Source organism: Meles meles, chromosome 6 (assembly GCF_922984935.1).
Source record: "Meles meles chromosome 6, mMelMel3.1 paternal haplotype, whole genome shotgun sequence".
NCBI classification, from domain to species: domain Eukaryota; kingdom Metazoa; phylum Chordata; class Mammalia; order Carnivora; family Mustelidae; genus Meles; species Meles meles.
In genome coordinates this window covers 28506262-28530858 of record NC_060071.1, presented here as the reverse complement: position 1 = coordinate 28530858, position 24597 = coordinate 28506262, and the positions used below count along the sequence as shown (strand labels likewise).

Here is a 24597-nt window from a genome sequence, read left to right as displayed (position 1 = left end):
AACTTTTGTCAAAATTATTTAAATTCTAATGTTCTCCTGTCACAAATTTATCATTAAGTGTTTCTCATTGTTACAGATTTTATTCAGCCTGTATCCAGATCAAGGAAAGTTCTGGCAGTTGTTGGCTGTGTCACCCCTGCAAAGCTACTGTATCCAATCTATACTGAGATGGATAGTTGCCCATGGCTGAGATTCACAAAGAGACACCAGAGAACCATTACAACTGTCGCTGCTCTTCCCATGCCTATTTTGTTCCTTCAGGACATTTGATGAAAGATGAGTCCAGAAGAGAAGGAGAGGGGAGCACTAATGAGACTATTTTGGGTAGCTGGTGGTGAGGTTCCCTCTGGGGAGATGATAGCCAAGTGGTACATTCCAGTTAGAGCCTGGCTCTCCTGGGCTCTTTCATACTCTGTTTTATACCCCATCCCCCTTCCTTTCACATTTCAGTGTGGGTAGCTTCTACTGACCTATTTTTAAGTTCATTGCTTCTTTTCCTTGGCTGTGTCATCTGGGCATGGTGATTGCTTGATTTCTTCATACTGTGTTTTTTCCTGCCTTTTTGTAGGGCTCGTCACTTGTCACTAAAAGCTAGATGTGTTGTATAGGATAGTAGATATTGAGTGTGTTAGCTCGCACTGCCATAACAAAATACCACAGCCTGGGGGTTAAAAGACGTTGCTTACAGGGCTGGAGGCTGAATGTCCAAAGTCAAGGTACTGGCCAGTTGGATTTCTGGTGAGAGCTCTCTTTTTGACTTGCAGATGGCTGCCTTTCTTGCCATGTCCTCACAAGGCCCTTCCTCAGTGTGTGTGTGTGTGTGTGTGTGTGTGTGTGTGTGTGTATGGGGAGAGAGAGAGCATTCTTTTTTTTTTTTTTTAAAGATTTATTTATTTATTTATTTATTTGACAGAGAGAGACCACAAGTAGACAGAGAGGCAGGCAGAGAGAGAGAGAGAGGGAAGCAGGCTCGCCGCTGAGCAGAGAGCCCGATGCGGGACTCGATCCCAGGACCCCGAGATCATGACCTGAGCCGAAGGCAGAGGCTTAACCCACTGAGCCACCCAGGTGCCCCAGAGAGAGCATTCTTTAATGGCCATTCTTACAAGGACACAATCCTCTCAGATCAGGACCCCACCCTATGACTTCATTTAACCTTAATTACTTTCTTAGAGACCCCATCTCCAAATATAGCCACACTGGGGGGCCGGCCTTCAACATGTGAATATTGTGGGTGACATAAACATTCATTCCATAGCACTGTGGGTTTTAGTTGGGGGTCTGTGTAAATCTAGTCAGAGGTCGACAGTGTTGCAGTGTGTTGTTGTCATGGAAACCTCTAGCATCCCAGACACTTGAAATTGCTTGGCTTCTCTCCTGCTGTCTGCCAGGTTGTGCACTATTCCTACTCCTTCCACAGGGGAGAACTACTTTTTCCTCTTCCCCACCACTCCCAGGTGTTGGGGTTCCACTGTGTCCTAGGCTACCAGATTTGATATGTTTCCCCAGCAAATTAAGGCTTTTTCATGAGTCTCCTCAATTTCTCCATCTTCTTTGTAAGTACCTGCTTGGGTTCCAGGAGCAAAAGCCTATTAGGATCTCCACTCGGACCCGGTGGTTGCAGATCAGGAGCTCCAGCCTGGGAGGATGGTGTGCATTCCTTGCATCATCACTCCAATTCCGCTCTGGGTCTACAAAAAATTCCTGGAGCCCTACATATACCCTCTGATTTCCCCCTTTGTTAGTCGTATGTGGCTTAAGAAAGCTCTTCGAGAATCCCATGATAAAAACAAAGGCAAGGTAGACTGTAAGGGCGCAGACATAAATGGATTACCAACAAAGTCCGAGGGAAATCTCTGATAAAAAGAAAGACTAAAGTGATTGTTCCAAAGGATCTCACTGTTTTAAAAACGGACCTGATGATATGAAGCACCTTGCTTACAATTGTCTCTGACCTTTTCCTCTCTGAGACCAGAATTTGGGATAGATAGCTTAGATACTCACCTGATACTAATCAGGAAATACATGGTATTTATATTTAAAAAATGTTTAGTTATATTTAATGATCTCATTCCTGAGTTCCTATTTCATTAAAGTAGCTTCCATTTCTATTATCGCAGTTATGAATCAATAGAAAGTTTGTGCCAGTAGACACTGCTACTAAACCAGTACTCAAAAATCATTTGTTCAGGCTCTTTGAATTTGAGCGGAGTATAATGTTACTGTGAAACAGTGCAATGAGACTGTATGATGAAAGGAGGGGGTTTGGGAAGATGATGAGGACTTCAAACATAAAAATATGATTCCTGTCCAGTGGAACGGAGCAGCCTACTTCTGACAGTAATTCCTGCTTATTGCTCTGAGAAAAATAGAAAAGACGGGGAAATCGGGAAAATGCGTTTGAAAAATGGAATACCTTTTACACAAATATCTAATGTATATTATAAAATTCTAATCCTTGCTGCATTCCTTCTGTTCTTACAAAGTATATTAAATATTCAGTTTAAAAAAAAAAGCCTATTAGGACATGTGGACACCCCAGTTCTGTGGCTCCCAAGGTCTCTCTACCATCACACTAGCCCACACTTGATGTTGAGCAGTTTAAAAAATTTTTTCTGATTTAATCTTGCTTGCTTCTCTGTGTGTTGGTAGCACGTGTCTCAGGGAAGCAAACACTTGGCCTTATTCTTCCCTGCAGTTACCTGTCTCAATCTAGATTTTAAGTTAGATGTTTATGATGCAACCTCATTCTTTTTTTTTTTTTAAAGATTTTATTTGTTTATTTGACAGAGAGAGATCACAAGTAGGCAGAGAGGCAGGCAGAGAGAGAGAGAAGGAAGCAGGCTCCTGAAGCCTGCTCCAGAAGCTCTGCTCTGCTGAGCAGAGAGCCCTACATGGGACTCGGTTCCAGGACCTTGAGATCATGACCTGAGCCGAAGACAGAGGCTTAACCCTCTGAGCCACCCAGGCACCCGATGCAACCTCATTCTTTTTTTTTTATTTTATTTTTTAAAAATTTTTTTTATTTGTTTATTTACAGCATAACAGTGTTCATTGTTTTGGCATAACACCCAGTGCTCCATGCAGTACGTGCCCTCCCTATTACCCGCCACCTGGTTCCTCAACCTCCCCCCTCCCCCCGCCCCTTCAAAACCCTCTGGTTGTTTTTCAGAGTCCATAGTCTCTCATGGTTCATCTCCCCTTCCAGTTTCCCTCAACTCCCTCTCCTCTCCATCTCCCCATGTCCTCCGTGTTATTGCAACCTCATTCTTGACAGAACAAGTCATTAATTTAACATCTGTCCAGCCTTTTCAGGTTGTGAGAATATGAGTGGTGTGTTTCTAGCTCTCAAGGTATGCCAGCTGAAACTGAAAGTCCAGAGCCCAGAGCTTCTCTTGAATAGATATTTGGATGAGGATAATCAAGCATGAAAGTCCCTAAAGTTCCCAATCCTGGGAGAGGAAGCATTTTGGAAAGCAAGCTAGGGAGGAGAGGAGGACATGGAGGAGAAAGGAGGGGGGAGGAAGAGGAAGCAAATGGAGGAGAAGGCTTGTAGAGGAGGAGGGAGAAGAGGAGGGAGAAAAGGAGGCAGTTGTGTCCAGCTCAAGTATTTCTGATTATTCACTTTTTTAATGATTATTGCCTTTTTAAAAAAATTTCTTTTCAGTGTAACAGAATTCATTGTTTTTGCACCACACCCAGTGCTCCATGCATTGCGCGCACTCCATAATACCCACCACCTGGCTCCCCCAACTTCCCAACCCCCGGCCCTTCAAAACCCTCAGGTTGTTTTTCAGAGTCCATCGCCTTTTAAAAAGGAATTAAATCATTCACAGATTTTTTTTTTTCTTTAGTATCTTCAACTGATGAGCTTGGGTGAACTGAAATTTTAGAAAATTGGGTAGTTTTTCTTGTGGTCATCAGTAGTCTTTTGCATATTTTTATTTCCTCTGGTTCTTTTGGGGGAGTTCCCCCTGCATCTTCCTAGGACATCCTCTCACTCAGCTGAGCCATTCTCCACACACAGGGTACCAGCAACATTCCAGAAAGACCTGGCACTCAAGGCCTGCAGGTAGGCTCATGGGATGGCTCTGGTGGGCAGTGCATGGTGCATCCCTGCCCTTAAGTGAATGAGAGCGCTTATCTGTACCTGCTCTCAGGATAGGGTAGCTCTGATGTCTATCTGAGAGCTTGCTAAAATCTTGGTATATGCTTCACCACTTTAAAATTGTGTCTCAGTTTTAGATGAAGATGTGTCTCCCTCTGAGAGAACTGGAGAGAACTGTGATTTTAATGAACTTCATTTCCCATCTTATGCCTTACCTCCATATCATCTTCATGGGTTAAAAACCATAAGACACTAAGCATGATACGCTCTAGTTCCATCCACATCGTCATGGAGAAGCAACATGGGGGGGTAGGAGATAGGAGAAGAATAAATGAAACAAGATGGGATTGGGAGGGAGACAAACCATAAATGACTCTTAATCTCACAAAACAAACTGGGGGTTGCTGCGGGGAGGTGGGATTGGGGGAGGGGGAGCGGGCTATGGACATTGGGGAGGGGAAGCGAACCATAAGAGACTATGGACTCTGAAAAACAACCTGAGGGTTTTGAAGGGTCAGGGGTGGGAGGTTGGGGCAACCTGAGGGTTTTGAAGGGTCAGGGGTGGGAGGTTGGGGGAACAGGTGGTGGGTAATGGAGAGGGCACGTTTTGCATGGAGCACTGGGTGTTGTGCAAAAAGAATGAATACTGTTACGCTGAAAAAATAAATAAAATGAGGAAAAAAAAAAAAAAAAAACAAAAACCATAAGACATCCTCCTGCTTTCCTCAGCTTCTCCTGGGGAATTCTCAAAGCAAGTGTCAGTGCGGAGGCCTGGCTTCATGATGTCCCCAGGAGATGGATCCTGCCTTCAGTTCATATGACCTCACTGTAAGTGATCATAACCTACTGTCCAGGCTGAGCCAAGAACTTAGAGGGATCCTACGCAGAAACAGTCTTCAGTGAGAACCCGACAGGGCAGGGGAAATATTTGTAAGTTGCTGGTGTACTGTCGTTACTCCTGTATGAGGCTTATCAGTCAGCAGAAATTCTAAGTAAGCTTAACAAGTAAGGATAATAACAGGATAAATTCAGATAATGACAAATTAGAGTCCTCTATTCAACCCACCAAGAACTGTATTGTGTCACTCTACCTCCATGGCTTTGTGCACAGTGTTCCCTCTAGAGCAGCTCAAGTACACATGCCCTTTCCTGAACTTGAATGAACCCAAGCCCATCCTAGTGACTGGTAGACAAATGGTTTTACTCAGCAGCAAGGGTGACTGGGCAGTTTCTCTCCTATTCTCTGAGCTGTGTGTGTACTTGGATAAGAGAAGTGGAAGAGATGGTGAGAGATGTGTGAGATGGTAGTGTGCTGCAGAGTGGTTCTTATATGTCTGTGGATCTGTTAAAGAGAGAGAGAAAAAAAAGGTGTTCTGTGACACTTCTTAAAGATGGCATGTCACCAGGAACTTAGTGATATTTGTAGAGACCACAGCAGTGAGGTCTTGTAGTGGGAGAGAGATTGAGCTTAAAAAGTGGGATTTTAAAGCCAAGGAGCAGGGTGGGGGGCAATGGTGAAAAACTAGTAAGAGGAAACATCATGGATAAGAGGAGATTCTGGCCAAACTGACTTCACAGGATTCTTGCTGAAGGCAGACAGAGTTCCCCAGACATCACGTGGGGGATAGAAGAGGATGAGGAACCTGATTGGATATTGACTGTGATTAGATATGGAGAATGAAGATTCTGACTAAATTAACCTAACAGGATTCTTGCTAAAACTGGACCACACAGAGATGAATGCAGAAGCCCCAAAATCAGGGCTTAGTCTCAGAGAAGAGAGTTCAAAGGAACATAACTAAAGTTTTGGCCAAAGAGAGACTCTCTGTCAATCATTAACCATTATTAAGACTGATTTAACCTTCCCATGGGCTCCTTAGAAAACATACATTGGTATCAGTAGATTTTCTGTACATTTCAGGAAGCTCACAGACCCTCTCTCAGGACCCTAGGCTGAGAACGTGCTGTGGGGGTTTGTGAAAGGAGAGATCAGAGGTCAGAGGTGCCCCTAAGATGTCCCCAGAGAGCCAACTGTTGCTGATATCGAAGGCGGGGACAGAGTCAGGGGAGGCTATCCTGTGCACCAGAGTTTGGACCTTTGAAGGTGATTCTCAGCAAAGGGATGTTATTGTGCAGGTCTGGGGCAAGAATGGATTCAGGTCTGGTTTGAAAGGCTAGTAGCGGTGTTCTCATTGTTGTCCTCATGGGTGAAGACCCCCACAGTTCTTCCTTCTTGACTTCTGGCCAGATACCAGGGGTGTGTGTTTTGGTGGGAAGTGCTTTTGGAGAAAGCCTCACACTCCTTTAACTGGAGATTAACAAAGCTACCTTTTCCCCTGTGATGTTTTCTTTGGAATAGTCGGGCTTTGTCACCTCAGTAATTGCGTTTTTTTTTTTTTTTTAAGAAGATTTATGAAAGGAAATAGCTGTGATTGCAGACACCTGAGGTTCTTTGTCTCTGAATTGTTCTCTGTGCTTATTATTGGGGAGACCTGTTCAAGTCTCTTAGGTCATTAGACAGGTGAATAATGGTCAGCAATCCAGGTTACATATAAGCAGGATAATTAGGCTTCCTCTCTTCCTCCCTTCTTTCCCTTTTCCACCCTCCCTCCCTTCCAATCTTTTTCTTTGTTTCTTGACATACAGTTCATTTTTCCATCACAGCCTTCATAGTAGCTCTGGGTTTTTAAAGCGCAAAAAGAAAACAAAGGATTTTGTTCCCTCCTGTTCTTCCTTTCTTACATCCTAAGCTCCTTAGGTAGTAAGCTTATAATCATGATGTCCAATATGATAGCCACTAGTCACCTGTGGCTCTTAAAATTTAAATTTGTATTAATGAAGTAAATAACTAGCCATCAGGGAGATTCAAATTAAAACCACATTGAGATACCACCTTACACCAGTTAGAATGGCCAAAATTAGCAAGACAGGAAACAACGTGTGTTGGAGAGGATGTGGAGAAAGGGGAACCCTCTTACACTGTTGGTGGGAATGCAAGTTAGTGCAGCCACTTTGGAGAACAGTGTGGAGATTCCTGAAGAAATTAAGAATAGAGCTTCCCTATGACCCTGCAATTGCACTGCTGGGTATTTACCCCAAAGATACAGATGTAGTGAAAAGAAGGGCCATCTGTACCCCAATGTTTATTGCAGCAATGGCTACGGTCGCCAAACTGTGGAAAGAACCAAGATGCCCTTCAACGGATGAATGGATTAGGAAGATGTCGTCCATATACAGAATGGAGTATTATGCCTCCATCAGAAAGGATGAATACCCAACTTTTGTAGCAACATGGATGGGACTGGAAGAGATTATGCTGAGCGAAATAAGTCAAGCAGAGAGAGTCAAGTATCATATGGTCTCACTTATTTGTGGAGCATAACAAATAACATGGAGGACATGGGGAGATGGAGAGGAGAGGGAGTTGAGGGAAACTGGAAGGGGAGATGAACCATGAGAGACTATGGACTCTGAAAAACAACCAGAGGGTTTTGAAGGGGCGGGGGGGGGGGGTGGGAGGTTGAGGAACCAGGTGGTGGGTAATAGGGAGGACACGTACTGCATGGAGCACTGGGTGTGATGCCAAAACAATGAACACTGTTATGCTGTAAATAAACAAATAATAAAAAATTTTTTTTTGAAGAAAAAAAAAAGAAAACAAAGGATTTTGTTCCCTCCTGTTCTTCCTTTCTTACATCCTAAGCTCCTTAGGTAGTAAGCTTATAATTGTGATGTCCAATATGATAGCCACTAGTCACCTGTGGCTCTTAAAATTTAAATTTGTATTAAAGAAGTAAATAACATTAAAGTTTCACTTCCTCATTCACACCAGCCACATTTCAAGTGCTTAATAGTCACATGTGATTAGTGGCTACCATATCAGACAGCACAGATAAAAACATTTCTATCACCACAGAAAAAATTCTATTAGCCAGCACCACTCTAGAAAGTAAGGGCAATCTTTCATCCATCTGGTCCCAAATGTTGGAGAAAATACATTAGCACTAGGTAGATTATTTTTGTGAATGGATCAATCTTAAAATTTTCATACTTTATCAGATGACATTGCTCCCATTTTTGTCAAGAAGTTGGGTCTAAAGGAAACCCACTTTCTTACCTCCATTCAAATAAGCAAAAGTTGTGTCAAAGAAAAAATTGTATCAGTTAAACAGGTAAGGAAGACTTTACTCAAGACTATTGCAATAGGGAAGAGACTGAACTCAACTTCAAATACAACAGGAAATCTACAGAAGGGTGAGGGGGAGGATGGAAAATTACCAAAGGGAACTTGGCTGGGGATAGTGAAGGCATTCTTCAAAAGTGAAGGTATTCTCAAAAAAAAAAAAAAAAAAAAAGAAGGGATTCTTGATAAACTGGGCTCGCCAGGCCAAGGTTGAACATTAATCAAGAAGAGGGCTCAGAGGACTTAAGTTTGGTCCAGGAGGAGTCCTGGCCAGTGTTAACTGAACCTGGCATAAGACAGGCTCTGTAGAAAACTTAAGCATAAGCCCAAAAGGACTCTACAGTCTAGGTGGAAATGAAGGCCCCTTTTCAGGCTCTTGTGGATTTGTTCCATGCCCAATAGCAGCACATTGCCTGCTGTTCAGAAGTGCTTTGCTTATTTGTTTTTCTCCCCACCACTCAGAGGCCTCCAAAACAGCCACCCACACTGGGACAGCCAGAGCAGAGTCAATGGTCACACTCATTAGAGGTACGACAGGAAGATGATTAAGTAGGAACTCAGAGGAAGGGTGTCTAGGAAGCTCACACAGTGGGAAAAAAGTTCATGGAAGGCACGTCAAGTTAGCTCTTGAAAAATGGCTTTGATTGGGGTAGTGGTAAAGGCAGTAGACTACTTTGATGCAGCTAGAAGAGGGAGGTGCTTTCTCTCTGACTTCTTGTTTTTTCTTTTTTTTTTTTTTTAAAGATTTTATTTATTAATTTGACAGAGATCACAAGTAGGCAGAGAGGCAGGCAGAGAGAGAGGAGGAAGCAGGCTCCCCGCTGAGCAGGGAGCCCGATGCAGGGCTCGATCCCAGCACCCTGGGATCATGACCTGAGCCAAAGGCAGAGGCTTTAACCCACTGAGCCACACAGGCGACCCTCTCTCTGACTTCTTCATGCCCCCATCTGGCAGGGTATTGGCGAAACAAGTATTTGTGGGGGCATCTAATGTGGTGAGAACTACATTAGTTTCTGAAGAAGTAATGAAATGAGTAAGGTGCAGTTATTCCTCTTGAGGAGTGAGACCATTTGGGGAGAGAAGTCTAAAACAAACTGTAGTATGGCATGAGCCCAATCTACAGAGGAACATTGGAGAAGGCCAGAGGATCTGCTGGAATCAAGGATGACAAGGAACGATTTAAGGAGAGGGAAGCTTGAATGAGAACTCAAAAAATGGTAGAAGTTCTTCAGATTTGGGGAAGGCATTTGAGGCAAAGGCAGAGGACTATATGTTAGGAACATGGCAGATATTTCAACATGGGGGAAAGCCAGGATTGAAGCTGCCTGTGGGGGTGAAGCTCAGTTAGAGGTTCCTGTTTGCTGGGATCTGGAAGTAACAGCTCACACCAGCCCACCCTAGTGGACTTTGAATCCTAAGTGCATGATGGGCATGTAGAAAGACAGAAAAAAGGAATGATGCAAGTATATGTTGTCCTGTGTCTATGTGATTTTGTATGTACTCCATTTGGTTGATTAATCATAGGGTGCTTTGTTACATGGTTGTCTCCCTAACAGGGCATGAGATGCCCCCTGGTCCCCAGGGCAATGTTTTATTCATTTATTTTTTGGAACGCAATAAATGCTCCACAAACATTCACTAAATCTGAAAAGTGAAGCCACTGCTTTTCCAATATGAGCCTCTAGGTGGTGCTGTTCCATCTCCTGAGTTTCTGCAAGGTCCCTAGAATCTTTTCTGAACTGAAAATTTTCTCCCCACCCTGTATCTTATGTTTGCCCTGGGGAAAGACTGGAACACGAGTAATTTTCGCAGAAGCCAGCACTCTCTTTTTGGGCTTTTTCTTGGTACATCCTGCCTTGCGTGACTTCTGTTTTCCATTTGTCCTTGACGGAACCCAAGTAGCAGCATAAGTGTGTGGAGAGGCTTTCCGACAAAGTGCTGGGGACCCCTGCTCATTCTGGGCTCTCATATGGACAACAGTGCTGATAAAACTCCTTTTTTTTTTTTTTTTTTTAAACCAGGATGTATTTTGTACAATTGGTTTTTTAAACCCGTACATTTTCCTAGAGGAGATAGATAATGAAAAAAGATTAACCATTCACTGGCCCTTGATAGTCAAAGTAAATCTTTAGTATGCTCTGGCAACAGCAAGGTTCTGCCTTTTCCCTAAGTCTGTTCCATAAACTGCCTGTTTCTTTTAGGTTTTTAAGGAAGAGTAAAGGAATTGGCTACTGAATCCTCCTACAGCCAGTGAGCTACTGTTAAGACTTTTGAGACCTCATACAAAGCATGGACTATTTTGAGATTCATTTTTCCACCTACAACAGTTTTTGGTTCTGGATCAAAATGACTGGGCTAGTTGCTGTGTAGAGTCCATGTCATGACCCCCAGAACCTTGCAGCAGAGGCAAGAGTTTGCCCAGACCAGAGAGAGAAGGGCTGGGTAGCACAGGCTCCTACTTTTGTGCAACACCCAAATGCAGGATGTAGGTGTTAAGAGGAAGACTATAACAGGGCTTAAGTGCCATGGAATTATATTTTGTGGGGGGAAACCCTCTTTATCTGATAATTTTTCCCTGATCAAGAGCCCTTCTCATGCTTTGAAGAAATTTCTCTCCTTTCACTGCAGTGCATGTCACTTATTTAGATGACTTCAGAATTCTTATTTTCAATTCTCTTTGTGATTTCTCATTCTAAAACTAGAGACCTGGCACCTAAGGATTTGGACATGGATGTGGGTCAGTGTATCTGCTCATTCATGCAGCCATCCTGTCTACTAGCTCAAGGTGGGTCTGGAACTTGGGGAGGAGTTCTATGCTGGCTGCAAAGAGTGGAAGCAGAGATCATGGTAGGATGGGGATACTACTTAGAGGTTAAAACAGAGGATTTGAAACACATGCGGTCAGACATTGCAAAACCAACTCCATGTCAGGAGTGAGGTGCAAGGAGATAAGGAGTGCTCAAGGGCTGCAGTACAGTTGGAGGAAACAGCCTGGATAGGTATTTCTCTGTGTCTGCGCACTTCTAAGGAGGGTGCTCACTGTGTGGGTGGTGAGGGGACTTCAGGCCTCTCTTCCTTGCTTTGTGGTTCACCTTGACTTTGCCTCAGCTTTGAACCTCTCCAGCCAGGGGGACTCCACATTGCTCCAGGTGGATTTGGCAGGGGCTCTGGAGGCCGGTGGCCCCAGTCATACTGAGAGAGAAGAACATGTCGTGCTGGAGGTGACCCAGGCTGATGTTCCAGGCTCCAGGAGGCGGCGGCCACAGCAGGTTACACTTATAAGTTACTTGAAAGGAATTGTAAAAACTCATCTCATCGCTTTATAAATTAAGTTTTCTTTTGAATGGATTTGATGGGAAGCTATGAGGCAATGGCACCATTATTAGGCAAGTCCTATCTTCTGCTTTGTCTTTGACTCTTCTCCTTTGTTTAAGACAATTATAAAACTCTTGCCATTTCAGTAAAATCAGGCTTACAAGTTTTTTTATTCAGATGATTTTACTGGGGGGAAACATTCTATACTTGAAAGTAGTTTTTTGTTGTTAAAGCACAATTAAATCTGGGCTTTATCCCTTGGTATAGTAGGTATTTCAACATCATAGTTCCCTTGGGTTTGGAAACCCCTGGCTAGACTTGCATAGTTTCCCAAAACTTCTGTTTCTAAAGTGGTAGGCTCTTGTGCCTAGCATCTCCTAGACAAAAACCCTTATCTCCTGTCCTTTGAAGTCAAGGAGAGCCAACAGTGGTGTTGTCACCATGACCCAGAGCCTAGACAAGTCCTGGCCCCTCTGTGTGCATCCTCACCTGTACCCCATGTCCTGACCTTGATGACTTCTCAGGATTATCATGGTGACTTTTTTGTGAAGTTCGTGGGTTTTCCCTGTTATAATCGATAAAGGAAATCCTGCTGGTGCACAATACTATGTCATCCAAAATGGAGCATCTGATGGGTTATGACACCCTTGCTTTTCCTGCCATGCAAAGCAGGGTCGGCAGAGCAAAGGCCTCATTATGAATGAGGGTGCCATTTCATGGGTGATGATCTGTGAAGTACCAGTGTTCTAAACTGGTTGCTTTGGCCATGGTCTTAGGATGTAAACTTCACTTCCTCGTGTGCAGTGTACAACCAGCTGGCAAGGCCTTTTCAGTAAAGGCAAGGTGGATGCACATCTGCCTGCTCTGTCTGGGCTTGTGTGGAGGAAGATGTGACTTTTTGCAGCCTGATGACATAGCTGCCTGTCCATGGGGCTCTACTCTGCTCTAGTGCTCACACACAAATCCAGCTCAGAAACACGAAGAACATTAATAGCTTTTTTCTGATATAGTCTTTATAAATACTGAAGTGTTTTAAGAGAACTTATGGACTCTCATTTATGCTTTGACCAATTTCAGAGTTCCTATTTTCATTTACTTTATGATTTGTGAGCAGCAAAGCTCTTGTCTCCTGTTGAAGTTTCCCTGGCCCTTTGGCTACCCCAGGTAGCCCTTTCCTCTCTGCTCATAACTGGCAACACCCCCCCCCCCCCCCGCCAGCTGGTTTCTGCACTGCCCTGCTTAGGACAGGAACATGTGGGTTGGGTTTGCTTGCAGCAAAGGAAGCTTCATCCTTGGGTCCTACCTGCCGTGGGCTCCTATGACATGGGTATGGAGAGTTTTCTGCCTCCAGTTTGCAAGCAGAAAGCAATGCTAAGCACGCATTTCTTATGAATTGCCTCAACGGGCTCAGACGATTCCCAGGTCTCATATAAAGTACAGTGGTATCTTCTTATCATAATAAATCATAGTTAGTTCTATAACTTTGTACCTTTTGTACTAATTCTGTATTTGTACTTCTGTATTCTTTTTTTTTTTTTCTTAAAGCCTCTATGTTGTGGAAATTTCCAGTTCTGCACAGTTTGGAATTGCTAGTGTCAGGAATATGGGAGCTTTTCTTTTCTTATTCTAAACTAACATCTACACTGAATAGCACTGAATCCCAGGTGATGGTTCAAGTTCAAAGCCTTACTCTGATATTACATTTCAACTTTTATAGGTCACTCAGAATTGGACAGTATTTTTAAATCCGAGAAGAAGTGAGCGCTTGGTGGTGAGCAGGACCTTTGAGATACTGAGCAGGTGGGTCTCAGGTGATCAAGGATCTTGGGAGAAGGTCTCCTCTGGACATTTTCACTTAAAATATTTGACCCATGGGATTCCAATTTTGTCACAAATAGATCAGTTATGTGGTTTGGGTGGAATGCTTTAACTGTATAGACTACAAACATGAAGGATGTAGGAGGACATCATAGCCATGAGTGTCAGGAAATGAGGATTGATTGCAGGGTCCATTTTGAAGCAAATGGTATTTTATAGCTGATTCTTTAATTTCATTAATATTATGAAACTCCACAATGGGGAATTCCAGGAAATTCTAGGATTCTTTCTTTCTTTAATTCCCCTCTATATTATGTCTTTATGAGTTTGCTATGTCTGCCATAACAAATACCACAGAGTGTATGACTTAAACAGTAGAAATTTATTTCCTCAAGGATTCAGCAGGATTTTTCTCTTCAAGTACTCTCTCCTTGGCTGCTTCTCCCTGTGTTTTTCTGTGGACCTCTTTCTCTCTCTCTCTCTTTGTGTGTGTGTGTGTATGTGTCCCAATCCTTTCTTGTAAGAATACTAGCTGTACTGAATTAGGGACCACATTAGCTACCTCATTTTAACTATAAAGACTCTCTCTCCAAATATAGTCACATTCTGAAGTTTTGAGGGTTAGGGTGTCAACATCTATATTTTGGGGACACGGTTCAGCTCAGAATAGTTACTGACTAAACTTTAAGAAAAGTATTTTAGTTTCACCATGCCACATACTGTTGATTACTTAGATGCTTCTTGTTCTGGAAAATTTTCCCAACCATCTGTGACAACCTGTCTATGTGTTCTCAAGTTGCACATGACCCTTTTTTGAATCTCCCACCTGTGAGAATGTTGGCTATTCTATTTGTTAGCAGGTAAAGCAGTCAGTGTGTAATGAGAAGAGAGAAAATTAAATGACTAGAACCAATCTGAAAGTCCTTCCTCCCTGTTAGTTATTGGAATGGCACCTGCCACAAGGCAGACACTGCCCGAGGAAAGCTGAGGGGCCTATGTCAAATGGATCTGGCCATAGGGAGGCTGTGCCTGCATCTTACACTGCTCATATGCACTCCAATCTCCTCATCTGCCAGGTCAGACATTGGGCTAAGTCACTATGTGGTCAGTTCGGGCTCTGGTTATGGCCATGGATGACTTGCGTTGGGAAGGACACCAAGGAAGCAAGCACTAATTTTTCACTAGAGTGTGGTTTCCCTTACTAGTGGTAATATTTTTGCTTCATTCTGCAGAGATACTGTTTCTATCAGCATTCGAGCCTCCCTCGAGCAGACACAGACCGTTCCTCTTTTGATGGCTCATCAGTACCTCCGTGCAAGCATAGAAACACAAGTGACCATTGCTGTGGTCATCCTTGCTGGGGTCTACATGCTGATTATATTTGAGGTAACTTTCATGCCAGCTCTCTAAGATTTATTTGTGCTCACAGATAAGTGTCTTTCAACATACAGGTGCTCTGGATGGGCTCAGTTCTACTTCTTAATCACACTGCAATGACACCTTTCCTAAAAAGGAAGATTTCCATCATTCTAGGTAGGAATTGATCTGTACTGGAATATTCACTGAATCTTGGCAACTGGCTCATGCAAGATGAGTCTTAGCAGGCCCCAGCAAAAGTTACTTGAGAAAACTGAATATGTACATGATTTTCTCACTCTCACTCTGCTGTTCACTTGAAGTGTGACGCTGAGGGTGTAAGTGTTGAATCTCTCTGAAATGCATATCAAAATGCCTCCTATTTGCTTCATAGGACTGTGTATATTACAGACCACTTAGGCCACATGGAGGGAGGGATTATTATCTGTTATGTTTATCAACTGAGCTAATGAGTTAATAATGCTATAAACATTGAAATCACTACCTTTGTATCTTTGGGGGATATACCCAGTAGTGCAATTGCAGGGCCATAGATAGGGTAGCTCTATTTTTAATTTTTTGAGGAATCTCCACACTGTATTCCAAAGTAGCTGCACCAACTTGCATTCCCACCAACAGTGTAAGAGGGTTCTCCTACTCCACAACCTCTCCAACACTTGTTTTTTGTCATGTTAATTTTGGCCATTCTAACTGGTGTAAGGTGATTATCTCAATGTGGTTTTGATTTGAATCTCCCTGATGGCTAGTGAAGATGAACATTTTTTCATGTGTCTGTTAGCCATTTGTATATCTTCGTAGGAGAAGTGTGTGTTCTTCTTCTGCCAATTTTTAAAAAATTTCTTTTCAGTGTAACAGTATTCATTGTTTTTGCACCACACCCAGTGCTCCATGCAATACATGCCCTCCCTAATACTCACCACCTGGTTCCCCAACCACCCACCCCCGCCCCTTCAAAACCCTCAGGTTGTTTTTCAGAGTCCATAGTCTCTCATGGTTCACCTCGCCTTCCAATTTCCCTCAATTCCCTTCTCCTCTACATCTCCCCATGTCCTCCATGTTATTTGTTATGCTCCACAAATAAGTGAAACCACATTATAATTGACTTATTTCACTCAGCATAATCTCTTCCAATCCTGTCCATGTTGCTACAAAAGTTGGGTATTCATCCTTTCTGATGGAGGCATAATACTCCATTGTGTATATGCACCACATCTTCCTTATCCATTCATCCGTTGAAGGGCATCTTGGTTCTTTCCACAGTTTGGCGACCGTAGCCATTGCTGCAATAAACATTGGGGTACAGATGGCCCTTGTTTTCACTACATCTGTATCTTTGGGATAAATACCCAGTAGTGCAATTGCAGGGTCATAAGGAAGCTCTATTTTTAACTTCTTAAGGAATCTCCACACTGTTCTCCAAAGTGACTGCACCAACTTGCATTCCCACCAACAGTGTAAGAGGGTTCCCCTTTCTCCACATCCTCTCCAACACACGTTGTTTCCTGTCTTGCTAATTTTGGCCATTCTAACTGGTGTCAGGTGGTATCTCAATGTGGTTTTGATTTGAATCTCCCTAATGGCTGGTGATGATGAACATTTTTTCATGTGTCTGACAGCCATTTGAATGTCTTCATTGGAGAAGTATCTGTTCATATCTTTTGCCCATTTTTTGATATGATTATCTGTTTTGTGTGTGTTGAGTTTGAGGAGTTCTTTATAGATCCTGGATATCAACCTTTTGTCTGTACTGTCATTTGCAAATATCTTCTCCCATTCTGTGGGTTGCCTTTTTGTTTTGTTGACTGTTCCCTTTGCTGTGCAGAAGCTTTTGATCTTGATGAAGTCCCAAAAGTTCATTTTTGCTTTTGTTTCCTTGGCCTTTGGAGACATATCTTGAAAGAAGTTGCTGTGGCTGATATTGAAGAGGTTACTGCCTATGTTCTCCTCTAGGATTCTGATGGATTCCTGTCTCACGTTGAGGTCTTTTATCCATTTTGAGTTTATCTTTGTGTACGGTGTAAGAGAATGGTCGAGTTTCATTCTTCTGCATATCACTGTCCAGTTTTCCCAGCACCATTTATTGAAGAGACTGTCTTTTTTCCATTGTATATTTTTTCCTGTTTTGTTGAAGATTATTTGACCATAGAGTTGAGGGTCCATATCTGGGCTCTCTACTCTGTTCCACTGGTCTATGTGTCTGTTTTTATGCCAGTACCATGCTGTCTTGGTGATCACAGTTTTGTAGTAAAGCTTGAAATCAGGTAACGTGATGCCGCCAGTTTTATTTTTGTTTTTCAACATTTCCTTAGCAATTCGAGGTTTCTTCTGATTCCATACAAATTTTAGGATTATTTGCTCCAGCTCTTTGAAAAATATCAGTGGAATTTTGATCGGAATGGCATTAAAAGTATAGATTGCCCTTGGCACTATAGACATTTCAACAATGTTTATTCTTCCGATTCAAGAGCATGGAATGGTCTTCCATCTTTTTGTGTCTTCTTCAATTTCTTTCATGAGTGTTCTGTAGTTCCTCGAGTACAGGTCCTTACCTCTTTGGTTAGGTTTATTCCCAGGTATCTTATGGTTCTTGGTGCTATAGCAAATGGAATTAATTCTCTAATTTCCCTTTCTGTATTTTCATTGTTAGTGTGTAAGAAAGCCACTGATTTCTGTACATTGACTTTGTATCCTGCCATGTTACTGAATTGCTGTATGAGTTCTAGTAGTTTGGGGGTGGAGTCTTTGGGGTTTTCCATATAAAGTATCATGTCATCTGCGAAGAGAGAGAGTTTGACTTCTTCCTTGCCAATTTGGATACCTTTTATTTCTCTTTGTTGTCTGATTGCCATTGCTAGGACTTCTAATACTATGTTGAACAAGAGTGGTGAGAGTGGGCATCCTTGTCATGTTCCTGATCTCAATGGAAAGGCTGCAAGCTTTTTTCCCATTGAGGATGATATTTGCTGTGGGTCTTTCATAGATAGATTTTATGAAGTTCAGGAATGTTCCCTCTATCCCTATACTTTGAAGAGTTTTAATCAGGAACAGATGCTGGATTTTGTCAAATGCTTTTTCTGCATCAACTGAGAGGACCATGTGGTTCTTCTCTCTTCTCTTTTTGATTTGTTCTATCACATAGATTGATTTGCAAATGTTGAACCATCCTTGTAACCCAGGGATGAATCCCACCTGGTCATGGTGGATAATCTTTTTAATGTGCTGTTGTATCCTGTTTGCTAGGATCTTGTTGAGAATCTTAGCATAGTGATATATGAGTGATAGCATAGTGATATATGAGAATCATAGCATCAGTGATATTTTCTGAAATTTTCCTTTTTGGTGTGGTCTTTGCCTGGTTTGGGGATCAGGGTAATGCTGGCTTCATAAAAAGAGTCTGGAAGTTTTCCTTCTGCTTCAATTTTTTGAAACATCTTCAGGAGAATAGGTGTTATTTCTTCTTTGAAAGTTTGGTAGAATTCCCCAGCGAATCTGTCACGTCCTGGGTTCTTGTTTTTTGGAGGTATTAGATCACTGCTTCAATCTCGTTACTGGATATCGGTCTACTCAGGTTGTCAATTTCTTCCTCGTTCAATTTTGGGAGTTTATAATTTTCCAGGAATGCATCCATTTCATCTAGGTTGCTTAACTTATTGGCATGTAACTGTTGATAATAACTTCTGATGATTGTTTCTACTACCTTGGTGTTAGTTGTGATCTTTCTCTCTTTTCATTCATAATTTTATTAATTTGGGCTTTCTCTCTTTTCTTTTGGATTAGTGTGGCCAATGGTTTATTGATCTTATTGATTCTTTCAAAAAACCAACTTCTAGTTTCATTGATATGTTCTACTGTATCTCTAGTTTCTACCTCATTGATCTCTGCTCTAATCTTGATTATTTCCCTTACTGTGTGGAGTTGGCTTAATTTGTTGTTGATTCTCCAGTCTTTAAGGTGTAGAGACAGCTGGTGTATTCTGGATTTTTCAATTTTTTAAGGGAGTCTTGGATGGCTATGTATTTCCCCTTAGGACCTCCTTTGCTGTATCCCATAGGTTTTTTTTTTTTTATATATTTATTTCTTTTGTTTATTTATAGCATAACAGTGTTCATTGTTTTGGCATCACACCCAGTGCTCCATGCAGTATGTGCCCTCCCTATTACCCACCACCTGGTTCCTCAACCTCCCACCCCCCCCCACCCCCCTGCCGCCCCTTCATAACCCTCTGGTTGTTTTTCAGAGGCCATAGTCTCTCATGGTTCATCTGCCCTTCCAGTTTCCCTCAACTCCCTCTCCTCTCCATCTCCCCATGTCCTCCGTGTTATTTGTTATGCTCCACAAATAAGTGAGACCATATGATACTTGACTCTCTCTGCTTGACTTATTTCGCTCAGCATAATATCTTCCAGTCCCGTCCATGTTGCTACAAAAGTTGGGTATTCATCCTTTCTGATGGAGGCATAATACTCCATTCTGTATATGGACCACATCTTCCTTATCCATTCATCCGTTGAAGGGCATCTTGGTTCTTTCCACAGTTTGGCGACCGTAGCCATTGCTGCAATAAACATTGGGGTACAGATGGCCCTTCTTTTCACTACATCTGTATCTTTGGGGTAAATACCCAGCAGTGCAATTGCAGGGTCATAGGGAAGCTCTATTCTTAATTTCTTCAGGAATCTCCACACTGTTCTCCAAAGTGGCTGCACTAACTTGCATTCCCACCAACAGTGTAAGAGGGTTTCCCTTTCTCCACATCCTCTCCAACACACGTTGTTTCCTGTCTTGCTAATTTTGGCCATTCTAACTGGTGTTAGGTGGTATCTCAATGTGGTTTTAATTTGAATCTCCCTGATGGCTAGTGATGATGAACATTTTTTCATGTGTCTGATAGCCATTTGTATGTCTTCATTGGAGAAGTGTCTGTTCATATCTTCTGCCCATTTTTTGATATGATTATCTGTTTTGTGTGTGTTGAGTTTGAGAAGTTCTTTATAGATCCTGGATATCAACCTTTTGTCTGTACTGTCATTTGCAAATATCTTCTCCCATTCCGTGGGTTGACTCTTTGTTTTGTTGACTGTTTCCTTTGCTGTGCAGAAGCTTTTGATCTTGATGAAGTCCCAAAAATTCATTTTTGCTTTTGTTTCCTTGGCCTTTGGAGCATATCTTGAAAGAAGTTGCTGTGGCTGATATCGAAGAGGTTACTGCCTATGTTCTCCTCTAGGATTCTGATAGATTCCTGTCTCACGTTGAGGTCTTTTATCCATTTCGAGTTTATCTTTGTGTACGGTGTAAGAGAATGGTCGAGTTTCATTCTTCTACATATCGCTGTCCAGTTTTCCCAGCACCATTTATTGAAGAGACTGTCTTTTTTCCATTGAATATTTTTTCCTGTTTTGTCGAAGATTATTTGACCATAGAGTTGAGGGTCCATATCTGGGCTCTCCACTCTGTTCCACTGGTCTATGTGTCTGTTTTTATTCCAGTACCACGCTGTCTTGGTGATCACAGCTTTGTAGTAAAGCTTGAAATCGGGTAACGTGATGCCGCCAGTTTTGTTTTTGTTTTTCAACATTTCCTTAGCAATTCGGGGTCTCTTCTGGCTCCATACAAATTTTAGGATTATTTGCTCCAGCTCTTTGAAAAATATCGGTGGAATTTTGATCGGAATGGCATTAAAAGTATAGATTGCTCTAGGCAGTATAGACATTTTAACAATGTTTATTCCTCCAATCCAAGAGCATGGAACAGTCTTCCATCTTTTTGTGTCTTCTTCAATTTCTTTCATGAGTGTTCTGTAGTTCCTTGAGTACAGGTCCTTTACTTCTTTGGTTAGGTTTATGCCCAGGTATCTTATGGTTCTTGGTGCTGTAGTAAATGGAATCGATTCTCTAATTTCCCTTTCTGTATTTTCATTGTTGGTGTAAAAGAAAGCCACTGATTTCTGTACATTGTCTTTGTATCCTGCCACATTACTGAATTGCTGTATGAGTTCTAGTAGTTTGGGGGTGGAGTCTTTGGGGTTTTCCATATAAAGAATCATGTCATCTGCGAAGAGAGAGAGTTTGACTTCTTCCTTGCCAATTTGGATACCTTTTATTTCTCTTTGTTGTCTGATTGCCGTTGCTAGAACTTCTAATACTATGTTGAACAAGAGTGGTGAGAGTGGGCATCCTTGTCGTGTTCCTGATCTCAACGGGAAGGCTGCAAGCTTTTTCCCATTGAAGATGATATTTGCTGTGGGTCTTTCATAGATAGATTTTATGAAGTTCAGGAATATTCCCTCTATCCCTATACTTTGAAGCGTTTTCATCAGGAACGGATGCTGGATTTTGTCAAATGCTTTTTCTGCATCAATTGAGAGGACCATGTGATTTTTCTCTCTTCTCTTATTGATGTGTTCTATCACACTGATTGATTTGCGAATGTTGAACCAACCTTGCAACCCAGGGATGAATCCCACCTGGTCATGGTGGTTAATCTTTTTAATGTGCTGCTGGATCCTGTTTGCTAGGATCTTGTTGAGAATCTTTGCATCCATATTCATCAGTGATATTGGTCTGCAATTCTCCTTTTTGGTAGGGTCTTTGCCTGGTTTGGGGATCAGGGTAATGCTGGCTTCATAAAAAGAGTCTGGAAGTTTTCCTTCTGCTTCAATTTTTTGGAACAGCTTCAGGAGAATTGGTGTTATTTCTTCTTTGAAAGTTTGGTAGAATTCCCCAGGGAATCCATCAGGTCCTGGGCTCTTGTTTTTTGGGAGGTGTTTGATCACTGCTTCAATCTCATTACTAGATATCAGTTTATTCAGGTTGTCAATTTCTTCCTGGTTCAATTTTGGGAGTTTGTAGCTTTCCAGGAATGCATCCATTTCATCTAGGTTGCTTAGCTTATTGGCATATAACTGTTGGTAATAATTTCTGATGATTGTTTCTATTTCCTTGGTGTTAGTTGTGATCTCTCCCTTTTCATTCATAATTTTATTAATTTGGGCTTTCTCTCTTTTCTTTTGGATTAGTGTGGCCAATGGTTTATCGATCTTATTGATTCTTTCAAAAAACCAGCTTCTAGTTTCATTGATACGTTCTACTGTATCTCTAGTTTCTACCTCATTGATCTCTGCTCTAATCTTGATTATTTCCCTTCTTGCATGTGGAGATGGTTTGATTTGTTGTTGATTCTCCAGTTCTTTAAGGTGTAGAGACAGCTGGTGTAGTCTGGATTTTTCAATGTTTTTGAGGGAGGCTTGGATGGCTATGTATTTCCCCCTTAGAACCGCCTTTGCTGTATCCCATAGGTTTTGGGCCAAAGTGTCTTCATTATCACTGGTGCCCATGAATTGTTTAAGTTCTTTGATCTCCTGGTTGATCCAAGCATTCTTAAGCAAGGTGGTCTTTAGCTTCCAGGTGTTTGAGTTTTTTCCAAGCCTTTCCTTGTGATTGAGCTCCGGTTTCAAAGCATTGTGATCTGAGAATATGCAGGGAATAATGTCAGTCTTTTGGTATCAGTTGAGCCCTGATTTGTGACGCAGTATGTGGTCTATTCTGGAGAAGGTTCCATGTGTACTTGAGAAGAACGAGAATTCTGTTGTTTTAGGGTGGAATGTTCTGTATATATCTATGAGGTCCATCTGGTCCAATGTGTCATTCAATGCTCTTGTTTCTTTATTGATTTTCTGCTTGGATGATCTGTCTGTTACTGAGAGAGTCGTGTTAAGATCTCCTACTATTCATGTATTGATATCAATATGACTCTTTATCTTCTTTAATAGTTTTCTTATGTAATTGGCTGCTCCCATATTGGGGGCATAGATATTTACAAATGTTAGATCATCTTGGTGGATAGTACCTTTAAGAATGATGTAGTGTCCTTCTATATCTCTGACTACAGTCTTTAGTTTAAAATCTAATTCATCTGATATGAGAATCACTACCCCGGCCTTCTTTTGAGGCCCATTGGCATGGAAGATGCTTCTCCATCCCTTCACTTTCAGTCTGGGTGTATCCTTAGGTTCAAAATGGGTCTCTTGTAGACAACATATGGATGGGTCCCATCATTTTATCCAATCTGCAACCCTGTGTCATTTTATGGGCACATTTAGGCCATTCACATTGAGACTGATTATTGATAGATATGTTTTTATTGTCATCGTGTTACCTTTGAAGTCTTTCTTTCTGTAGATTGTCTCTCTATTTCTGTTCAATGATATTCTTAGGATTTTTTCTCTTTTATAGAACTCCCCATAATATTTCTTGCAGTGTTGGCTTGTTGGTTGCATAGTCTTTTACGCGTTGCCTGTCTTGGAAACTCTATCTCTCTGTCCATTTTGAATGTCAGTCTTGCTGGATAAAGTATTCTTGGCTGCATGTTCTTCTCATTTAGTGCCTTAAATATATCTTGCTAGCCCTTTCTGGCTTTCCAGGTTTCTGTGGACAGATCTGATGTTATTCTGATGGCCTTTCCTCTGTACATAAGGAGCTTCTTTTCTTGCTGCCTTCAAGAGGGCCTGCCTACAATTATAATTCCTCATTCTTACTATTAGGCGTCTCGAGGACTTTCGAGTATCTAAAATCTTGGGAGGAGACTGTTCTGCCTCTAGTATGTGAATGCTGTTTCCTTTCGCGAGATTGGGAAAGTTTTCATGGAGAACTTGTGCCACTTTATCTTCTAGAGTTCTTTCTCTCTCCTCTCCTTCAGGGATTCCAATAATTCTGACATTAGAATGTTTCATGGCATCATTTATTTCCCTGATTCTGTTTTCATGGCTTCTAAACTGTTTGTTCCAGGCTTCCTCCTGATCCTTTCTCTCTGTTTGTCCTCCAGATCACTAATTCTCTCTTCTGTCTCAGTTACCCTAGCTTTTAGAGAATTTAGATTAGATTGGAACTCATTGAGAGCATTGTGAACATCATCCCTGGTGGCTTTCAGTTCTGCCCTAATCAATTCCGTTTGGTCATCCATGGCTTTCTCCAACCTAGCTAGTGCCTGGATAATTGTTAGCCTGAATTCCCTTTCTGACATATTGTCTATGTTGGTAGCCATTAGCTCTGTTGCAGAAGGCCCATCCTCTGTATTTTTCTTCTGTAGGGCATTCTTCCTCCTAGTCATTTTGGTGAGAGATGGCTGAATGGATGTAGCATGGTATTGACCATGGTGCAGTCAAGCTGCACCCTGAATGCTTCTGAGCAATCAAGAGTCCCCACTCAAATGAAAGAAAAAAAGAAAGAGAAAAAGAGAGAGAGAGACAGGAAAAAAAAAAAAAAGAAAGATAATGGAGAAGGCTCATCCCAAATGGGCACCAAGGTAAGATTTATGAAGTATACAAACAAAAACAGACAAACAAAAAGACTGATATAAATATATGACAAGAGAAAAAAATACATATATGAAAGCAAAAAAAAAAAAAAAAAAAGAAGAAAAACCTCGTCAAAAAGAACACCAAGTATAAGATTTATATACTATCAGGACAAACACAAACACAGAAACATTGGCAGAAGAAAAAGATGGGAGAGTGGTTATATATTCTCAGTGTGGGTGAGGAAGATTATTTTGATTCTTCCTGGATGTATCTTGATATCTTTGTTAAAGGACTCAACTTTCCTAAGATAAAGGGGGATTAAAAATTGGTTTACCTATAGGTGTAGCATTGATTGGGGGAAAGGGGATTACCTTGAATTTTAACTCTATATGAATATTAAAAAATAAAAATAAAAAAGAATAAACTAAACTAAAGTAAAATAAAATTTAAAAAAATTAAAAAGAAAAGCAAGAGAAACACACGGGTATACGTATCAAAAAG

The 24597-nt window shown here is 41.6% G+C and overlaps 2 protein-coding genes across 2 annotated transcripts in view; both read left to right on the top strand.

The window, feature by feature from the left end:
* OCA2 (OCA2 melanosomal transmembrane protein) overlaps positions 1-24597 on the top strand; it is a 530032-nt gene that overhangs the window by 72203 nt on the left and 433232 nt on the right. The window contains exons 5-8 of the mRNA XM_046009122.1: positions 77-149; positions 11400-11560; positions 13324-13406; positions 14657-14810. Coding sequence (XP_045865078.1) covers positions 77-149; positions 11400-11560; positions 13324-13406; positions 14657-14810 — 471 coding nt within the window. The remainder of the gene's footprint in view (positions 1-76; positions 150-11399; positions 11561-13323; positions 13407-14656; positions 14811-24597) is intronic.
* LOC123944221 (UPF0729 protein C18orf32 homolog) lies at positions 1616-2094 on the top strand. Its single transcript, XM_046009124.1, has one exon. It carries the CDS (start codon positions 1648-1650, stop codon positions 1858-1860), a length of 213 nt encoding a protein of 70 aa, XP_045865080.1. The 5' UTR covers positions 1616-1647; the 3' UTR covers positions 1861-2094.

What these genes read in the sequence shown, in the direction of transcription:
- LOC123944221 (XM_046009124.1), top strand. Translation starts at nt 1,648, where the DNA reads ATGGTGTGCATTCCTTGCATCATCACTCCAATTCCGCTCTGGGTCTAC.